Source organism: Nipponia nippon, unplaced genomic scaffold, assembly GCF_047370975.1.
Source record: "Nipponia nippon isolate SJK-2023a ecotype South Korea unplaced genomic scaffold, ASM4737097v1 scaffold_4, whole genome shotgun sequence".
Classification (NCBI taxonomy): domain Eukaryota; kingdom Metazoa; phylum Chordata; class Aves; order Pelecaniformes; family Threskiornithidae; genus Nipponia; species Nipponia nippon.
Window position 1 is genome coordinate 119,675,494 of NW_028262358.1, and position 20,610 is coordinate 119,696,103.

General features: G+C 42.1%; 1 protein-coding gene across 2 annotated transcripts in view; it reads left to right on the forward strand.

Moving 5' to 3' along the window:
* Positions 1-20,610, forward strand: part of PTCHD4 (patched domain containing 4) — a 97,811-nt gene that overhangs the window by 9,891 nt on the left and 67,310 nt on the right. For both annotated transcript variants that reach the window (XM_009467324.2, XM_087776831.1), the window contains exon 2: positions 15,752-16,232. In XM_009467324.2, the coding sequence (XP_009465599.2) occupies positions 15,752-16,232 (481 nt within the window). The remainder of the gene's footprint in view (positions 1-15,751; positions 16,233-20,610) is intronic.

The window sequence follows — 20,610 nt, forward strand, 5'->3', positions numbered from 1 at the left end:
TTCTTAGAGTAGATTTTGATTCATTAACTAAATACATTAACAAATTCAGTGCTGAGCAGACGCAGCATGGAAATATTCATGTGCATTTTTCTCCTTAAAATTCACACTTCAGTTTGCTCATGTTCTTGACCCCTGTCCTACTGAGTGAGGTTTTATTCACAGATAGGTATAAAACATTCTCCAATAGAGACTGGACCACATAGACTTTTGGATCCAGACGACAAACCCACTTCTCTTCAGGAGTGGCTGGAAGGTGTGGTAATAAATGCTCTACCGGTGGTGTTTCTTTGTTAAGTAACATTAATTTTCCTGTCCATAACTGATTTTCTATCTGCACGTAAAAAATACTGGTCACCCAGTTGACGCACAACAGATTTATCATTGTAAATTGCATAGAAAGTTGGGACATCAACAAAGCAACATGAACGTTTCTGAATATTTACAAATGTCTCTCCAATCCTTTCTTTCCCCAGGCTTCAAGATTAGCACAAGTATTAGGCTTTAGGTATATACCCAAATATAAATTTCACAAGCTTGACAAGCTTAAGAGCTCCCCTGCTCTCATAAAGTATTTCATGGTGTTTCATTTTTGAGAAGAATTTAATTTTAAGGAAAAGGGTTTTTTTCTCCTAAAAGAATAAATCTTGTATCCTTACAACTTTTACCATCTTCTTGCCTCTAGTATAATATTTTGGAGGTGGGAGAAAGAGGAGTACATCCTTGAAGGGAAAAAAATGTGTTACATAAATGCCAAATACTGTAATTGCGTATGTTCAGTGGTCTTTTCATCAAAATATTCACCTCAAAAGGAAAGTTAAAGCAGGTCATTTGTCACTACTTAACAGATCTGAACAACGCTCCTTTAGGAATGATTCTGATATACTTTTTTTGTGGAAAACCCAGTTACTCTTTGAAGTAGCAAAATGACAAGGAAAAATAAAGGCAGAATAGGACATTTTTTCACTTCCTTTAGAGTAGCTAAATAAAAAGTAACCAGGATAGAGAATAGCCCAGAAAGAAACTCAAAGAAACTCAAGTGCATCCTGAAGTGATAGGACCAGTTTAAACTGGGTCTTTCCACTGTATTCAATGAGGATACAGTGGACAGAAAGGAAAACATTTCAGATGCTGCTTTGTGCAGGAGCAGTTTGGGGTGTCGGATGGTGATTTTGGTGCAGGACCATTATTCAAGAATTCATATTCTGCTGCAACTCAGATCTTCCTCTCCCTTACACTGATTTTCCCCTCATTAAGGAGTGCTGTGGTGCAGCTGAAGAAATTCAGTCAAAGAGCTGTTGGAATTTTATGAGCAATCTCATGCCTTGTGTGTGTAACATCACGAGGTCAAAGATGTAAAAGGTTTATAAGGTCAGTCTAGCTCATTCCCTGGCCCGTGCAGGAGTATGAGGAAATCCTAAGAGAAAAATTAATTCAGATTGGCTTGGTTGGGAAATCAGTCATGTGGGTTGGAAACTGGCTAAAAGACTGTAAACGAAGAATCATGATAAATGATAATGTAACAAGTTTATGGAAGGTACCTTGCAGGGTATCTGGAGAATTTGTGTTAGGTCTGGTCTCATCTAACATCTCTGTTAATTATCGGGAAGTGGAATTGAATTGCACAGGAATGAAATTCACAGATAATATTAAACAAGGAGGAGATGTCAGCAGCAGCTGAGTCAGAAAATTTACACAGACAGAACTGGAGCAGTTAGAAACCCAAACAGAAAAGAAAACAATTTTCTGAAGAGTTTTGTTTGCATTCTGGTCCCCAAAGGGCAATCCAGGGTCCTCCCTTGAAACAGATTCCTGTGAGCTGAGTTTTGCAAATGTTGAATTGAGGTTGCAGTGCTTAAATGATAGGACCAAGGTCAAAGACAAAGTTGATGTTAAAGTTGGGATTTTGCAGTCTCCACGGAAAGGGCACTTAATTTTACTTCTGACTCTGACACTGCTTTGCAAGTATGGACATTTCACTACTCGGTGTTGTCCTTCATCCTTCACCTTCTTACAGATCAAGCTCTTCAGAACAAAGACAGCTCTGTACATTGAGTTTGAACAGTGCTTTGGAGGCTGTAGATGATGTGTTAATAATCAGTGAAGCCTTAATAGATTGTTGCTTTACCTTGGTCCTTTTGTCATCTTTCTCGAATGAAATCAGTCTTCTTCTGGAGTTTTGTGCTGACTGTGTGGATTTTGGATGGGCCAACCTTGAAGTTGTTTTGCCATGTTGTGCATCATCTGATTGTTCACCAGCACTTCAAATTTGAATAGCTTCATACCACCAGTGTCACAAATTGGCTCCATTTTGTCCCTGTTGAATTTTGTCATTCATTAATTATATTCTGGTTGTGCCAGGGAAAAGTTTTTGTAGCAGACAGTCTTAAAACTCAGTTGAGCAGGACAGTTAAAAAATATTCAGCTGTATCATTTCTACTATTTTTTGTCCACCTTGAGTGTGATTGCAGACCAAGTATCTAGGAACAGGTTGGTGATGTTTCTGAAATGGATTGTGGAGTCAGGCCGTTTCTTCTCCTCTTCTTGACAAATGTCCCCAACATCAGGCTGTGACCCTACTCTGTCCTGCCACTGATGTAGCAGTTTGTGGATGCTCATACAGAGAGACATGATGGGAAAACCCATCCCAAAGATGAGATATATTTCTTCTAATTTGAGCCCTTTTATGTTTGGCATCTAATCTAAACTGGGTCCAGTGTTCAATCAGAGGAGAGAAGGGTGAACCTCCAGAAGCAAGGCACTTCACTTTTTCTAAACAACTACATTAGGTGGGCATGAATTCACCCTTCAGAGACATCATGGACCAGAGAAAGAATGTTCAGATTATGCATTTACCTTTCAGCTGGTTAAAATTAGGTGAGCTGAATCCCACCATACTTTCATTTCAAATCACCAAAAAAAAAAAAAAATTCCATGAAATTTTCATAAGTATGGGAATATGCTAAATTTTAAGATCGTTATAGCAAAGACGTGCCAGGTAAAGTGTTTCTGAATGACCTAAGGTATAATCTACATTTGCACTGACATTAGAAAAAACTTCCCAGAATAATTTCATGGGGAAAATCAAGGCTTCTTCTGAAGCCCATTGCAGCTTTGTCTCACACCAAATCTGTGAAATAGTTTTGAAAAACTCTTTTTGGAAATTATTATTGGACAGTTGCAAAAGAACTAAAATACATTAATCTTTAAAAGGAATTAGCTTTCACTGAAGGAACTGGAATTAAATGCCATCCTCCTGCAAAATAGGTTGCCAGATACTGGCAGTTTATTGCAGCAGGGAGACTGAGATTTTGCAGAGTACTCAGAAGACACACGCTGAGGTTCTGGAAGTGCTTTACCATCTGATTACTCTTTGGCTTACTTTATCAGAATTTTTCCCTATATATTTATTTGTTTGAAATTCAAAGGTGGCTAGATACTACAAGGTCCCACCATCTGCAACTTTTTTTTTTTTTTTAATTAAAAGTCCAGTCCTTCCTGTTCTGCCAGAACTAAAACCTTTCCAAACAGGTTACACTAATATAGATTGAAAAATCACTTTGCACTCCAGGGTACTTTGAAAAGCCTTTTTTTTAAAAACATGTATTACATTAAAGTAACCGTAAAACGTGTATTTGGGGAAAAAAGTTTTGATGGCTTGCAGGGAAACATCTAAGATAAGTCGAAAAGGTGGTGGTTGTTGTTGTTGTTATGATGATTATTTACAATGAATATACTACATTTCTTCAGAAGTACTTGCACACAGTAACTAAATATTCGTCTTACTTGGTATTTTGAACTCATTCTTAAAAATACCTCTACATTAACATATAAATCTAGGCATACATATAACCTAACTTCAAGCATTTAATGAAGGTACTTAAATTAGGGTTTGGAACATTGTAGGCTTTAGGAGGACTAAAAACCCTAAGAATGAGATTCAGGCCATTTAAGATCAAAATTGCCCTCCAGAAGTGCCCCGTATTTCTCTTATCCTTGAGCAGGCAGCCTGGTAGTCCTGACATTTCTAACCTGGCAGGTTTGGTTAGCCAACCTGACCCAGGGCCTCAGAGTCTAAATTCTGGCTTTTCATGTTTTGAGTCCTGTTCTGGCTGAAGAGGCACATCCAAATCAGAAACTCTACTTGAAGTTAATAGCTACTGTGTACTCTCACGAAAGGACAAATACTCAGCTGTGAAATACAGCCACCTTGAGGATGAAGCTATTCAGGTGTTGCATAGCTGACACCACCACCAGACTACAGGGTTTGAGCACAGGAATTAAAGAAACCCTGAGCCAGCTGGCAGCAAGGAGGGAATTAAATCTTTTTTTCTTTTTCTTTTTTCCTTCCCATTGAGTCTGCATAAATCTGGATTAGTTCTCCAGTCCAGTTCACCACCTGCCACATGAACTGCTGCTCCCAAGCTTGGCAGGGAGGAGGTGCAGGCTCAGGAAGGAGAGGGAAGGGACCCCTCCTTTGGCAGCATCACCAGTTCGTACTGTGAAATACAGTGACTAAGGAAACTCCAGCATCAGATGGGAAGATCTATGGAGCATGGGCAGGTTCTCCAGCTGTGCGTTTGCACGGAACCTTGCACAGCGAGGTCTTGGGCCATGCCAGAGCCTCACTGGTGACCAGTGATTATGGTCTGAACTGAGACCTCAGCATCTGCTGTACTTCGTGTGGGTCCTCCCAGGCCTCAGCAGTGTAAAACGGCTGCATTGGAATGAATTGCTGCCAGCATGGGGAGCTTGATCAGCAGCAGTTGTTAGCAACTCCTGCAATCTCTAGATGAAGGTTTTGGGCTGATGTAAAATTTTCAGGTTGTCGCATGCTGTTGTTTAACACCTGCTTATCATTGCAAATGTTCTCTGTGTCATCTGAGACAGCACGAGACACCCTCTCCCACAGAGTACGGCTGAAAAAAATAAAGAAAAGCTGGCCCTCATAATGTCAGCAAACTTCCAGTGGGAGAGGTCTCCAGTGATGGGAGGCAATGAGAAGTCCAAAGTAGAGATGGTGCCATGAGCTTTACTTTTTTGACTGGAATTAAAGAATTAAAGAATTAAAGAGAACACGTTAGAAAACCACACATGACACCACCTTCATCTCTGTGGGCTACTAAGAATATAAGATTTTATCATGAAGGACACATGTTACAAGGTGATCTTGAGACAAATTTTACAAATATATAAACTACCTGCTGATGTTCATATGTCGGGGTGAAAAATCTCTTTGAACATACTGAATTCAAAAGTACCTTGGGTGGGACTCAGCTATCTCATATGCAGATCCAGAACCCCAGCTTCAGTTATATTTTAATGCATAAATACAGATCTACTTAAATGCCTCATTCCCACTCCCCCTTTCCAGATTCTGGTCCAATGTTATGAAAAAAAAAAGCAAAACCATCTGAAACTAGACATTTTTTTGGCTCTCTCCAGCTAACAAATAGCCAAACTCATTAAAAACCAGTGTGTGCTGGAGGGAAGGGGGGATGATTCAGGGTAGAGAAATTGCTTCACAATGCCAAATTTGAGATTAAAAAAAAAAAAAAAAAGAGGGAAAACTGATTAATTATCTCTTAAAAAGGAAGAATTTTCAGCAGGAAGTGTTAAGTGTCCTTAACTGTATCTGCTTTGCTCAGTGCCTTGTTATATCTTATTGAGCACTGCAAGAGTGGAAGCTCCTGATAGGACTTGGGTAAGAGCACAGCAGCACCTTGCGTTCAAAGGCTGGGCTTAGTTAAGCCTGCAAACTGCTTAGCTGGAGGTTAACCTCAAAACCACGCTAGCCCCAAAATCTTGCCACATCACACTTGTCTCTGTGTGATTCTCAGTTATTTCTTTTCTTCTTGCCTTTGATAAAACATTATCGCAGCGTCTCAGTACTTTGGCTGCTGGTCCCCAGAGAAACCAGGAAGAGCAGAGACAAGAGAAAATTAAAGAGATGTTTGCCAACATAAAACATAATTTAAAAAGAAAAAAAGCACCCTTTTCTGTGCCATTATTGAAACTTCAGATTGTAAGAGCTTAAATGATTCCTGTGGATCTGCTTTACTCCTCACTTTTTATTCTCTACTGTTTATTTTTTAACATTTCCTTTAGATGGAGTAGTAAAATTGGGCAAATCCAATTCCTTTTGCTTCCTGGCAGGTTTTCTTCCTATTTCTTGTGTGTATCGGACTTCAAGCAGTGTAGGAAAAACAATTAGTAGCGGTACACAGTGGGATGCACAGAAAACAAGAGGGCCTACAAACCTGTCAGTGAAAATGTGTGACCCCTTTTTAGGATCTCCTGTTAGGGATAATCTTTGGATCCCATTCTCGTCCCCTCGAAACCCTTCAGCTTGGGCATATGAAGTGCGTGGTGATGTTTTGCAAACAGTTTTGTGCCTTTTTGCTTTTGTTGATATGGAAAGATGACAAGAAAGGAGGATTTCTTGATTTTTAGTGGGGTTTGCTGTCTTTTTTTTTTTTTACTTTAAGAATTAGGTTCTTGTTTAGCCTATAACTCCATGGACTTCAAGAAAACTTTCAGATTAGACCTTCACAAGAGACAGAAAGCATTCTGGTGGAATATTGTCCTATTTACTTCCATTTGGAGAAAGTAATGACCCTCTTCAGATAACAAAACTCTTTTGTATTTCACTGGGGCACAAGATAGCTTTAATTCATTAATCTTGCTTACTTTTTATTGCCAATTTCATTTAAATCCCTGCATTTAGGAGAAGGATTTATTTGTTCAAAAATGAACAGTTGCATTCTTTCTCCCCCTTCCCAGCAGCTCATTTCACTTCTTTGTTTGTTAAAGATCTGGAAAATCCGCAATAACTATGAGACTCCCAAAGGCATCTTCCAGCCATGTTATGGAAGACACTATCTTGGTGTGTCATGCTTTAGAAATGCACAGAGACTGAAAACTGCGCTAGATGAACCACTGGCCTGCACTGAAAAATCACTTCTTGTCTTTTTACTCTCTATGTAATTTTCTTCTTTTCCTTTGAACATTTTTAACATTGAGTTTGAGCTGTGGATGAAATCATGGAATATTCTTTAATATATAGTATTCAAGCTATAGATTCCTAGAATTTGCCAAATATGAGAGATGGTAAAAGTGTTCTTCACACACATGCCTGCATACATGAATGTGAGTGTTTGACTGTATATATCCAAATACTGGTGGTTTGCACATGTCCCTTGAGGTACTGCTGTCTCCTTAGTGATTCATTCCTACGTTTCTCCCTGGAACAAACAAAATCCTTTGGGATGAACGCTAACTGTGCTAGGGAGAAACTCAGGTGTTTTTAGTTGGACCTGGGTATTCTTCATGGCTTAGCACCTGGCAGAGGCCTAGATGTTGTCCCAGTTTGCATAGGCAGAAGACCACAATTGTACCAAGCAATGCAGGATCTCGGATTTCCCCTCCTAAAGCCATCTGGCGCCTCCTCGCAAAAGTCTGTCATAAAGCAGGATTTTAATATATGAAAAAATATTGACACTGTCCTGCTTGGTGATGTGAAGAAGCATGGAAGTCCTGGGGTAGAAAAACAGTTTTTGAGGAAATTCTCACACCTCAATGCAAAGCTCCTGGTTAGCTGAATCAACCTGCCATGCTCTGGAGCTGACCTGCAAACAGTGCAGGTGGGGGAATGCAGCCAAAAATCTACAGTAATCAGGAACACATCTGTACACACAGGTCCAGGGCAGCACAGTACAGCCATGCAGAGCTTGCAAACCAGATGCCCAGGAGCAGATAGACACCAGCAGGAAGAAATAACACATGTGTTACCCAGCCTGAAGTGTGACTTTTGGGGTGGAAATGCTTGCTATTTCCTATTCTTCTGTTGGGGTAGGGGATCGGTTTAAGGTAGCTAAACCCAGCCCTGAGTTATTGCCGCTCTGCTCGATGCTACCATGTGGTCTGGGTCTCTGTGGGGAGGTGGGAAGGAGGAAGGCTGGAGGGAGATGGGAAGGCAGCAAGAGATGAAGCAGGGACAGCAGCGCAGCACTGTGCTCATCTGCTGCCACTGCCATGGCAGCACAGGGCGCAGGAGACACAGCTCTGCTGTTTGCAGGAGGATGTCAAAGCAACTCTGCTCCCACCTGCCTTCTCCTGCCCTCTTTCTGGGTGGTCAGGGTGCAGTGAGAACTGCTGCTTCGTTATCCCTCACCCTATGTTTACTCGTTCCTGCCTCCCTCTTTTTCACACCTCCAGTCTCTTTAGGGCACCCCGCTCCATAGCCCCACTTTTATTTTACAGTCACAACAAACACCACTTCTTTTGCATCATCGACCACTTTCTTGTTACATAAATCCCCCCACAAAACACACTTCCCACTTACTTACTTTGTCCATAGTCATACCTCAGACATGAACCCATTCATGGATGGGCAGGGGAAACCGTGCTAGTCCACAGTGATTATTTTTACCATCATCCTTCATCCTGGGGGATTTAGGGGCTAGATGCAGCCTGACTTTTTGTTCTGTGATACCAGGGAAGCTCCACTGGCAGGGACAGGCAGTGAAAAGCAGAGGGCTTAGCCCAAGGTGACTGCCTCGAGGGCTTTTGATCCTGGACAGGGCAGAGCACAAACTCAAAGGGCAATATAAAGTGGGGAGGGAGCAATGGCTCTGTGCCTGCTGGAAACAAGAGGGCAGTGGTATTTTAAGACCTGACCTGGTAGATCCACCCAGGATCACCTACGACTTGAGAGGTCCTGTTGACGTGAATCTCCTGTGGAAGGTGAACTAATGTCAAGTTTTGCTGAGCCACCCACTGCAGGGCTTCCTCTCCTGGCATCTCACCAGTCTCCAGGCCACTGGGCACCCAAAGCCATCTGCGCCCTTCCCGCCTAGCTCCATCTTGCAGGGCTGGGGTGCAGCCACCAACTCACCTGCTGCTGCCTGAACTGTCAGTGCCAAAGCTAATTTCACTGCTGTGCCTGTGATCCTGCTTTTGGTGGAGGGAAGAAGAAAAAGGCAGATAGGCCAGCTGTGCCCTGAAATTACCTCCCAATGTTTGTGGTCCTCTTTGTGCTGTTTGTAACCGCTCATCTTCCAGCAATACCCTTCCCCACGTAGAGGAGGTGTGTAATCACACCCAACACAGGTATTGCTCCGCAGCTTCAAGGACACCACTGTGTCCTTGGATGCACAGGTGCAGTTTAGGACAACCGGGAACAAAGCTATGCTGGGAGTGAACTGGGCAGTAAATCTACAACACTTTTCCCAAAAGAACGGGGATGGGATCTGAAAGAGACCGAATGGGAATCTGACCTTCAGAGTGAAGGAGTCAGTTGAGCAATGAAGAGCTTGAACATAGGACAAAGAATACAGGAGGCTTGCAAAGGATGTAAAGGTGAAATACAGTCTAGGAGGGAAGGTTTGGTGTGGAGTGAGCTGGTCTGGAAGGGAAAGAGCTTATCTCGTACTTTCATTTCTGAGGGATGTGCAGGGGAAGCAAAGGTGGAGGGGCAGCCTTTTCTGCTTTCCCTCTGGCCTTCCCGTCTCTTGACAGCTGAAAACCTAATGAGGTGATACTGAAGGAGCAAAGTGGGGAGGAACACTCAGAAATACAGTATGTCCCGCACCAGAAGCTCCTCCACACAGAAGAGGTCTCCAGTAGCAATCACACTCTGCTATTGCACCCTTATGAATTCCTCCATAATTTGATTTACTTGGAAGAAATAGATCTGTGTTAGGAACAGTTCTCTTATTCTCTGTTATTAATACTAGAGTGTATAAGTCTTTTGAAATCCTTTTCTCCTGTGCTTGTCTCTTTTCAAATTATCTGATCAAAAACTAGAAACCCAAAGCAGTAAAGGAAAGGAGCACGAGCCCAGGCTCATCAGACAGAGGTGCCAGATGGTTCTGGTTGCCTTTTGGATGTTCTGGGTACACATGTCCTTCACTTAAAAATCACTCTGGTGGTCCTTGATTTTGCTGGGAGGGGGCTCAACGTCCGTATGCTTGTTAACGTGCAGGACATGCCTGTAAAGGGGCCAATATGAGCCAAGGATGACAAGACAGGTCAGCTAGTTTTGTGTTTGCATCTGTAACTGAGGGTGAAATAATCTCTCCTAGCTTTTTCATCTAATAAAAGCTAGGATCAAGTCTTAAGTAATCTTGTGCCTCTGCTGCAAAAAGAGACAGACAACTGCAGAGGGCAAGTCTGGTTTTTACCTCTGCCTTAGGATGGGGCAGATCATCCTTTGGATGTGCCTGACTCTTCCCAGTGACTATAAAACAAATTTGTTTGACTAGCTGATGAGCTGAACCTCATCATTGCCGGGTAGCTGGAAATAACTGAATTGCTCTTTATTGCAGCAGAGAGCTACAGGATTATTTCCTGGATAGCTTCTCACGGCCACTTTCATGCATTTTATTTTTGCTGAGTGAACAGACCACATGGCCATTGCTGCATCCCTCTTCCCAGTCAGCTGAGGTGCAGTTTTACCTCAAATGTGTTGCCCTCAGGGCTCACTTGCCCTGGACTCCCTCTCCATCACTGAGCCATACAGAATAGCTGCACAGGGACAAGCACAGCAAGCAGTCTGGTGGGTGCGCAAGAGCACCTACACAGCTCTGAGGGCAGGAAAACTGCTGTGCTTGCATAAATCAGCATTATGTGCGACCGTTTGAAAGGGATGCTTCAGGAATTGTTGTTAATTGGTGGCTGTGCAATACGGATTGACTGGCATAAGGTCTCCATGGATAACTATACTAGGGACAAGGACAGAGAAATCAATTCGGATGGGGAGAAAACTCCCTCCAAAGTTTTACAGTGAGCTAGAGGGAGGTAGGAGCAACCAAATATATTAAACCTTAAATAATGTCTTGAAGAAAGGGGTTTTTTATTCTGTTTTACCTTGAAAACTTTAGGTAAACTAAAACAATTGACTTCATCCTAACCTCTGTGGATTTTAGTGTAATACTTTCTATGACCTACATTTGGTAGAGTAGGAATGTCCTTATCATGGGCAGAAACAACTGCATTGATCTCATTAGGATGTTTATCACACAATATATTTCAACAGACACTCTTGGTCACCCTCTGTTGAACATTTTTAAGCTTTTAAGATAAAATAGAGTTTAACCAGGATTGAATTCTTTATCCTAACATTTCTAGAATGTAGCTTGATAATTATCCATCACTCTAGTTGATAAGAGGTAGCAGTTAAAGAAAAATAAAGACGGAGATAAATTTGCTGGCAAGGTTCTGCGAATGTACATGAATGAGAGTGATCTGGCAGTAGGGTACAAGGGCTCCTCTCCTCCTTGCCAGGGATCTGAAATGACTTTTAAGCCTTTCACCAGCCCTAGCCTCCACTGAGCAGGGTGCTGGGAAGGCAGAAGCCATGCCATCTCCAAAATACCTTAAACCCTCTGTTTTTCCCAGGAGAAGGAAGTCAGTGGAGGCTGGTGCCATTCGAAGCAGGGAGGAGAAGGCAATCTGCCCAGGGCTGGTGTGGCAGCAGGCAGTGACCACACGGAACCCCAGGGATAGGAGTCAGGGCTGCAGCAGCTGCACTGAAACTATTAAGGAAACAAAAAAGGTCCCAGGTAATTTAGTAGTAAGGAAGTATTGCTAGTATCCCTCTGGGCTGCATGCAGAGAGGGTCTAGGCCCACATTAGCACCAGCAAAAGATATTTAGCTCAGTAGGAGCAGCTGTTCTTGTTTATCCTGAGAGGTCCTGCACTCAGCTCTGGAGCAAGCCAAACATCCCCATGCAATTTACATGTCTTCTTAGGATATTAAGGGTCCAAGCATCCTTTACAGACAAGTTTCTACCCTGAAATATGGTAGGGGTTTATCCTGCATCCATCCATTCACCATTAATGATTTTTACTGCTGAATGGACAAGGAGTTTGGATTTTCAACCATGTGCAAGGCCAGGTCTGCATAAACATAGGTGGCAAAATCCATCATCCTGAGGGAAAAGGTGGATGATGCTGTTGACATCTGTCATCTCTCACTCCTCTGAGAGTCCTTAGTTCTCGTCCTCCTCCCTTTCAGAGTCTAAATCCACCAAATGGTTTTGGGCCATCTAGAAAAAGAGAAGTGAGTACACAAAACCCAATTTAATAGTATCTATCAAAGCAAAGATTTTTGCTTGGCCCCTGTTGAAGATCAAATATCACATGCCCCAGCAAGTGATCTGTACTTCATGCCATTTTTCAAGATGCTCAGATATGGAAAGAATTAGCTGCCATCAGAATGGATGATGGCCATTTTTGTCCTCTGGGAGAACAGACACTGTGAAGTTTTCACTAGACATTAAAAAAAAAAAAAAAAAAGAAAGAGAAAGACACATAGACACAGCCTGGGAATCTTACATTCAGGCTCCAGCCATGCTAGTGACCTTGCTAAAGACAGTTATCATCTTGTGTTGTAGGTCTTCTGGAGATACATGGGTGTAAAATGGTGTACAACCAATAAGTATTATTATGACTCTATTTTTCTAATTTGCTTTTCTTTTATAAGATCAGAGAGTAGCAACATATGTAGGCAAAAGGTGTAAGGGATCTGTAGTCTGAAACACGAAACTATTGTTATGAAATTAAAAATAGCATCGTGTAGGCATATACCAGAAAGGACGTGCTAATTACCAGCAGAAAGTGTTTTTTTTTCCTTGAGGAACTAGGCAGAATGAGGCATCTTGTTCAAAACCTGCCTGGTCTTCAGGCCTTGTTTATACAAGTCACTGTGGCCTCATTTTTTTTCCCAAACATTAGGCTTAACCCAGGAGCTCAGCTGTTCATGTCTCTTTCTTTCACCAAGATGGTCCTGGAGGATAACAGAGAACTTGGGATGGTGAATAACTCCCTTGAAGTGCCCATGAGACACCAAGAGGTAGTTAGACTCCTGTCTTGGAGGCCTCTAGGAAATGCTGAAAGTCATGTTGGCAGCTGGGTCTTCATTTTCCCACACTTCAGTCTCCATCTGTAAAATGGGATGAAAGGCAGTATTTTTTTCCCATCTTTCTTCTGTCTTCCTTGCTGAGGAATTGCAACCATTGATGTGACAGCCCTGCCCAGCACAACAGGATCTTTATCTCACTTGGAGCATTTGGGAAAGCCAGCATGTGAGCTGTATTAGAAAAGGGCCCCATTTTCCCAAATGCCATGGTGGCAGGTTCGTGTTTGCGTGCTATAAAAGCAGCAAAGGCAAAACCCTTGCATAGATCGGAAGCAATCTGCCTTTGGAAGGAAGGGGATGGACAAAACGACCTCAAAGCAATTCAGCATCTGTGATTTCCTCGATTCCATCTGAAAACTCACTCTCTATTTTGCTGACATATGAGCTGGGTGCCCTATTGTACATCAGTGTAACAAATAGCCCTTATCTTCTGTTTCATGGGAGATACAGCAGAACATGATTTATTTGTGCTTGCTCTGTTGCCTCTTTTGAAATGTTGCCGTCGTTCGGTGCACCTTTGCAAAGGAAGGCAGATGGTCATCGCAAAGTTTCCCATAACCTTGCCGTGCGTGCTGCATAGTGAATCAATGAAATCTGAATTACAATCCATTGTCTGAGTTTGAAGCTGTGCTGCTAAAGTATCCTGCAGTGGCTGAAAACGTTTGAATGTCAACACTGCATATATACTGAGGAAATATGACATTTCTCCCTAAAATTTCAAAGCAGTGGCAAAGGGGATTTTTAACAGCAAAGTTGCATCTGGTGTGAGCAGGGACTGCATTTCTCAAACCTTAATTACCAGCTTGGAAATGTACCTTTTGTGAGTGTGTGAGTGTTAGGTGTGACCTCTCCTTAGAAAAAAATAGAAATAATGAATCAAAACAGGATTCTAACATGAAATGCCAGAGATGAGGATTTTTTTGGAGCCCAAACAGCACCAGCTGCCCCTCTGTGCTAGCTGTCTCTGCTTATATGACATTTGCAATGAGGCTTCAGGTGATTTGAGAAGCTGGCATTAGACTGCAAATCACCTTTCATGTCAGCTCGTGCCAGGATACCTCGCCAGAAGCCATTATTTCAATGGGAAATAACAACTGGGAATAGGGAAAAAATGAACTTCTGAAAAGCACTTTGTCACGTTCCCTGGGCTGTGGCAGGCAAATGCTGAAAACAGTGTGAACTCCTGCCATGAAAGCAGGCATAGGCAGAAATTTCTCAGTGGGAGGATTACCTCCTTTACATACCAGAGACAAGGCAAGGTGAGTATATAAAACATTTTCAGCACTGTCTCTCAGTTTCTGATATTTATTTGCTCTATGAGCAGACATCCTGGAAGACATCTATGTTTCATATAGCCTGGTACCTTGCTTCATTGATTTTTCCTTAGGATGGGAATCATTATGATGAGCAAGTCTGGCAATTTCAGATAATGACTTATGTGCAGCACAGGTGTTTCTAGAAATGGTTAATGATGTTGGATGTAATAGATGTTAAAAGTGTCTCCCCCAAATGTTTCTGGCCTTTTTCAGATGACTGCTTCCATGTGTGTGTGTAGGGCAGAACATCTCCCAAATTCAGGCTGTCAGTCAGCTCATTCCCATAGCACATCTAGGCAGAGTATTATTTCACGTGAACTCGCTGCTGCAAGATGTTTTATATATGAACTGGCTTGATAATTTTATGTTTTTATTAAATACAGGAGGAAAGAGATATGAAAACTTTTAATCCCATTTACACAAAAAAAGCAAAATGTTTTCTGGTGTGCAATAGATGTTTAATCCCTGGGTTTAGAGTTTTTGATAGATTACTTGTGCTAGGACATTTTTATCCAATCTACCGAGTCTTCTTCCTCAGTTTGCAACTGGGTTTGATCTAAATCCACACAAGCTTCTCCTGTCTTGAAAGGGGCACATCACAGTTATTCTAGAGAGCTAGAATAACCAGTGGCTAAAAAGCAAGAACCTTTCTTACAAAACCTTTCTTACAAAAAAAGAAAACAAAAAGATCTAAATGGGACCAGATGACTCTACACAAAAGTAGCCTGGTCTTGTAAATAGATGGGGGCTGATCATGAGTGCACCTGATGTGTCCTTTACTGATTGTCAAGGAGTTTTTATGTCCTAGCATATACTGAAATAAGTGAGACCAGAGTAAGTTTTATATTCTTGAAATATAAAAAAACAAACCCTGGCTAAATCGAGGTGTAAGGCAGATTCTTATCTCTGTGCCACTGATAGAAGTCTATGAAACTTCAAATAAACAATTCAAAAAGTCTGATTTTAATTATATTGTTCTAGAGCCAGAGTAGCTATTAAACTGGATCCGTCTACATGTACATCTGTGTACTGAGGAACCAGGTCTCATTTTCTGTACATTCCAACTTTTTAATAGCATTTCCAAAGTGTCAGGAAATCACAAATCTTCCAGAAATTGATCTTCATCTCAAACATTTCATACATCAGTAACTGGAGATTTGTTGCTGTCTGTCACAGTTAAAATGTGGGAACGTAATCCTCCCCTGTGGGGTGAGGAGCTTGCATGTTACATTTCAGTTCCCGAACATCTGGGACCGCAATGAATATCTGGGCAGTCCCTGAACTGCAGCAAAGAATTGCAAATGAGTCTATAATGAGTAAGGAACAGAGCTGTGGCAGGGAATAGGGATGCGTCCCAAAGCCCACTGAAGTGAATGGCACGACTGCTGTTGACTGCAGTGGTCTTTGAGTCGAGCTCTTGGCATGTCTGCGAAAGGAAGGTAGAGTCAAACAGTATCACTGTATCACATCTTACGCAGGATAACCACATGCTCATCTTTTTTACTTTCCCTCCCAGGATGGAAGGAGCAGTTTTATTGGCCACCAGCTTGGAGGGGTCATGGAAGTACCAAACAGCAAGGACCAGAGAGTCAAATCAGCCAGAGCCATCCAAATCACTTACTACCTCCAAACGTATGGCTCTGTCACCCAGGACCTCATTGGGGAGAAGTGGGAGAGTGAATTCTGTAAACTGATGCACAAGATGCAGCTGGATCACCAAGATCTGCAGCTCTACTCACTAGCGTCCTTCAGCCTCTGGAAGGACTTCCACCAGTCCAGTCTCTTGGCCAGGGGCAAGATTTTGGTGAGCCTGATGCTGATTCTCCTGACTGCTACCCTCTCGAGCTCCATGAAGGACTGCCTGCGTAGCAAACCTTTCCTGGGACTCTTGGGAGTACTCACTATCTGTATTTCCAGTGTCACTGCGGCAGGGATATTTTTCATTACTGATGGAAAATATAATTCTACTCTGTTGGGAATCCCTTTCTTCGCTATGGGTAATTATTTATCTTCATAATAATAGGATTAACGGAGCTTAATGACAGGATTGTAAATTACATCCTGGGTTATGAAGTGCAGATTTTACCTTGAGTGAAAGTCTAAGTTGTTTTCATCTTGTTAAATTGATCTGTGCCTTGCCAAAAGAAAAAAAAAAAAAAAAAAAAGAAAAAGGAAAAAGGGAAACACAACAAAGCAGTAGCAACAATAAAGAGCAAATGACGTTGCTGGAATCTCAGCCAATATGACAGAGGGGCAGTTTTATTGATCTCTGTTACAAAACGAAGGAGAAATTGTTATTGAAAACTAGTCAGCTCAGCACAGAAAATGGATATGTGTTGACCTGACTTTGATGGGAGGCCAGCCGAAAGAATAAGTTAAAATAGGAGGACGCCGAGGAAGGAAAGATTTTAGCATCCTTTCTGAGGAGGGCTTCTCTTCCAGCTCTGTCTGAGGGGCAGAGGGGAACAGGTTGGTGTAAGAATAAGATTGATGGACTTTATCTCAGAGAGGAGATTACTGTTGTGGTGTTTGCCAGGCTGTAAGCAAAGGGTGCCGTCAGTATCTGTAGCACATAATCCCTCGGTTTATGAAGTCCCAGATCAGCTGCAGAGATTTCCTTTGTGTTGCACCCAGGCAGGGGAAGGTGCAGACGAAGAACTAACATAAAACCCAGCTCTTTTAGCAGAAGAATTGTTTTCATTCCTTCTGTTCTCTTTTCTGTTCCAAGCACTTTTAGTGCATCTGTGTGGTTAATGAGTTTGCTGGGAAGGTAAGTTGGAAAGGGAGAGGGAAACGTGCCCAAACAGCTTGCTGAGGCAGCGTTGTTTGTGCAATCACATCCAAGTTTGTCAGAGTTTCGCCGTGTCATGAGTCTGAACCGCAGCGATGACTCTCTATGCAAAATCTCAGCAGTGGCAACCCAGACCCAAAAACCTTCATGCTGGCTTTTTGATGGCAGGAAAATTTACCTGTGGACAGAGCTCTGCATCTTTACATTTAATTTCTTAAATTCCTTTCATGCTTGTAGTACTCAAGCCCAGTCATCTGCTATGGTGGGGGATAACTAAATATGCCAAGCCACAATATAGAATTAAGGTTTGGAGGAGGGTCATATATTTTTCTTAGAAAAACTCAACCCCCTCCAAACTACATTTTCTTGCTCTTCCACTCAAGAAAAGTCCTGTAGATGTATGCATCCCCCAACACTCTGCCTCCTATTTTGTTGTCTCCTGCCCATGCATCTATGTTCCTAACAGAGGGAGCCAAGCCTTGGCCTCACCGGTCCTGCACCCAGCATCTCTGGAGCAGCTGGCTGAGGTGGAAAGGAGTGGGATAGAGTGAACGGTCAAGATTACAGAAGGGAAAGGGAAGAGTGAGGCAAAAGACCCCAAGGAATTGCATGATTGGTTCAGCCTCATTAATACTGATAAACAAGGCCATGCCAAAGCCTCTAATTCAATCATCTCTACTGTTAAATTGTGACAACAGCCGCTGGCATGGTCTGACCTGTGCCAGCTCTTCAGAAGCTGTGCACAGCTCTGCAGTGGAAGTGGGTTTGATGGGAAAAAAAAGTGCTGAGGGGGAAGAGGCCAGCAGGAGGAACAGAGAATGTGCCAGGTTGTGACAGGGAAGGATCCCAACCTGAGCAAGGGGTGTGGGGTTAGGAAAGAGAGATCTGCATGGCAGGATGAAGAAAAGGATGACAGCAGGGAAAAGGGGGCTCATGCTTGTTGTCAGATTATGTCAACCTTTTTGTTGGGTGTCAGGAGGTGTGTATCAAAGAGTGGGGCCAAACAGCACTGCCTTGTTTGTGCAGCAAGTTGAAGTAAAAGCAAGAAAACACTGAAGTGATGAAAAACACCTTCCCTCAATTGTTTATTCCTCTGCTGGTGTCTCTTCTTAGTCAGGTGTAGAGAAGGGTGACCCGTCTTTGCCTGACAGGTCCCAAATTTGTCACTCCCAAGGAGTCCCAAACAATGTCTGTGGGTGAAGCTCATCTTCAGGCTGACCTCAAAAGGATCAGCATCCATACAAGCCAGGAGCATCAACTGAAATGACAGTAGCATTGCATTCAATTTATACACACCCTGCAGCCCCAGGATGAGGCAAGGGTGTGAGTTTCTGAAAGCAGAGTGTCTCAGTTTCCCATCTAGGATGGTGGTAATCAGGGAATTTGTTTGCTGGCAGAGGAAAAGTAACGTTTATAACTTTCTGTTGTGTTTTGTGCTGTCATTCTTGTTACAGCCACTGCCAAGAGCAAAAGAAAAGAAAAAAACTCCCTTTGAGTGAGATATTTGCAAGAGTTGCTTCCGTAACATTATATTGAATGAGCTTCAGGGTGAAAAAGAAAACATTTAAGTAATCCTTCTACAGAAATTTCATTCAGAAATCTCAGACTGAATGGGAAATATCATTAGAGAACAGCTTGTGATGCCTGGGAACTGCTGCTGGTAAATATTAGGCAACAGTTTTACAGTTTGGTGAACTAAAAGCCAGGAAGAATGTTTTACCAAAGTCATACTGGGTTACATCCTGCAAAGTGCCATGTGCCTTTAGTCCCCTGAATGACAGTGTCAGCTAATGACACCTTGCTCTGTACATGATATGCCCAGGGCCTCACAGACCTGGGCTCCTCACAGGACAGGGTTTTCTATTGAACCTGGTTTACCATGAAGTGTCCTGATGCCTTAGAGTAGATCCACTGAAGACCCCAAAGCTGTCAATTCTGTGGGGCAATATGTAACTGTGGCCCATGTTGTACTAGTGTGCCTTGCTGCTAGCACAGCAGAAAGCAAACAATACATCAAATAATAATTGAGTGAATACAGATGAAAAAGTGTGCAAAGTGGGGTTTCCCAGAATTACAAATGCCAGATTTGCAAGTCAGCCTTTCAAAGTCAAGTTACTTAGATTAAAAAAATAAAAGCAAAAACCAGGCAATAGTGTCACAAAGTGCCTCCAAGTGCAATGCTACGCAGAATACACAGGGAACCTTAATTCTGGCAGCTCCTAACTTTGGAATGTTTCAACATGACATTTGCAAAATGTCCATTTAAAGTATATTTGTTTGGTCAAAAATATGCAGTTTCTTCTGACATTCACTTTTCAAAGGATTAATTTTAATGGAAATTCTGTGATGTTCTTCTGCATTTGTCCTTTTTCCTGCAGGGATGGCAGGATGCTGCCATCTGAATGACAGGAATAACCCTGGACTTGTACAAATGTTTAGGTCCATAATTCCTATTCCAATGCAGAGATTCTGTGGGTTTCAGTAGGTGATAAAAGCCTATGTAAAAATGAAATATTTAATATTTTTCTAAACTTGGACTGAATGACATATGCATTAATTATTTACTGTAGTCCTGCTGTGAGGGAATGGTCTGCAGGGATAAAGCATATCTCTGATATACTGGGGGAAGAGTGTTAGCTCAGATTGGCTTTTCCCTTTATCCTTGAAGGTGAGAAATTTCAGTCTTAAGTTAGGCATGAGGACAGTGGTGGAAAATCCTGCTTGCTCTGACTGCCTTTTCCCAATTCCATGGTCTTCCCAGACAGCTGCCTCAGGAAACTCAGTTTCCCCAGTACAGTGTCAACCACTGTGTTTTTGGAGTCAGCGAGGAGCAACTCTTCAGAAAGGTCCTGTGCAAATAACATTCTGGCTGCCAGGATCTCCTGCAAACAGGAGCAAGAGGTGTTGATTTTTAGCTGTTCATACCCCAGGCAAATGTCTAAATGTGGTGAGTTAGAGAAAAGGTGCTTCTTTAGTTTCAGGGCTTCCTCCTTTAGAAACTGAACTGGACCTAAATGTTTCAATTGTCTCTCTTTTTTTTTTTTTTTTTTAAGTCGAGTTTTAGTATCCACCATGTGAAATCAGAATATGGGACAGTTCTAATTTGCATTTCTCTTCTGGGACAAATGCAAACTGCAGTTTCTTCTACAAGTTTGACACCACCAGAGCTGTCACCATTGGATGTGTTTCAGATAGGAGACAGAGGGTCAAATCACTGAGTTTCAGATTTGTTCTAGATGTCAGAAATTAACCTGGTTAGATGTTCACATCTGCCTTTTGTGTTTGGATTCACGACGCAGTTTCAAAGGGATGTTATGTACATGACATAATTATGGTTTCCCATGCCTAATCATCACTAATTAATATAACCAGAAGGTTAACTACATAATTGAGATATTATTGCTCCCATGATTTGCTTTTTAATGCACAGGAACCAGATTGATATCATCAGAGAGATAATGATTTAACTCAGCTGAGGATCTGACTGTATATTTTTAAATGCAGGTGTATTCATTATGTCATTTTACACTGTAATTATTTTTGGTCAGTCCATGAACTACCTCGTTATATAGATAAGTGGAAAT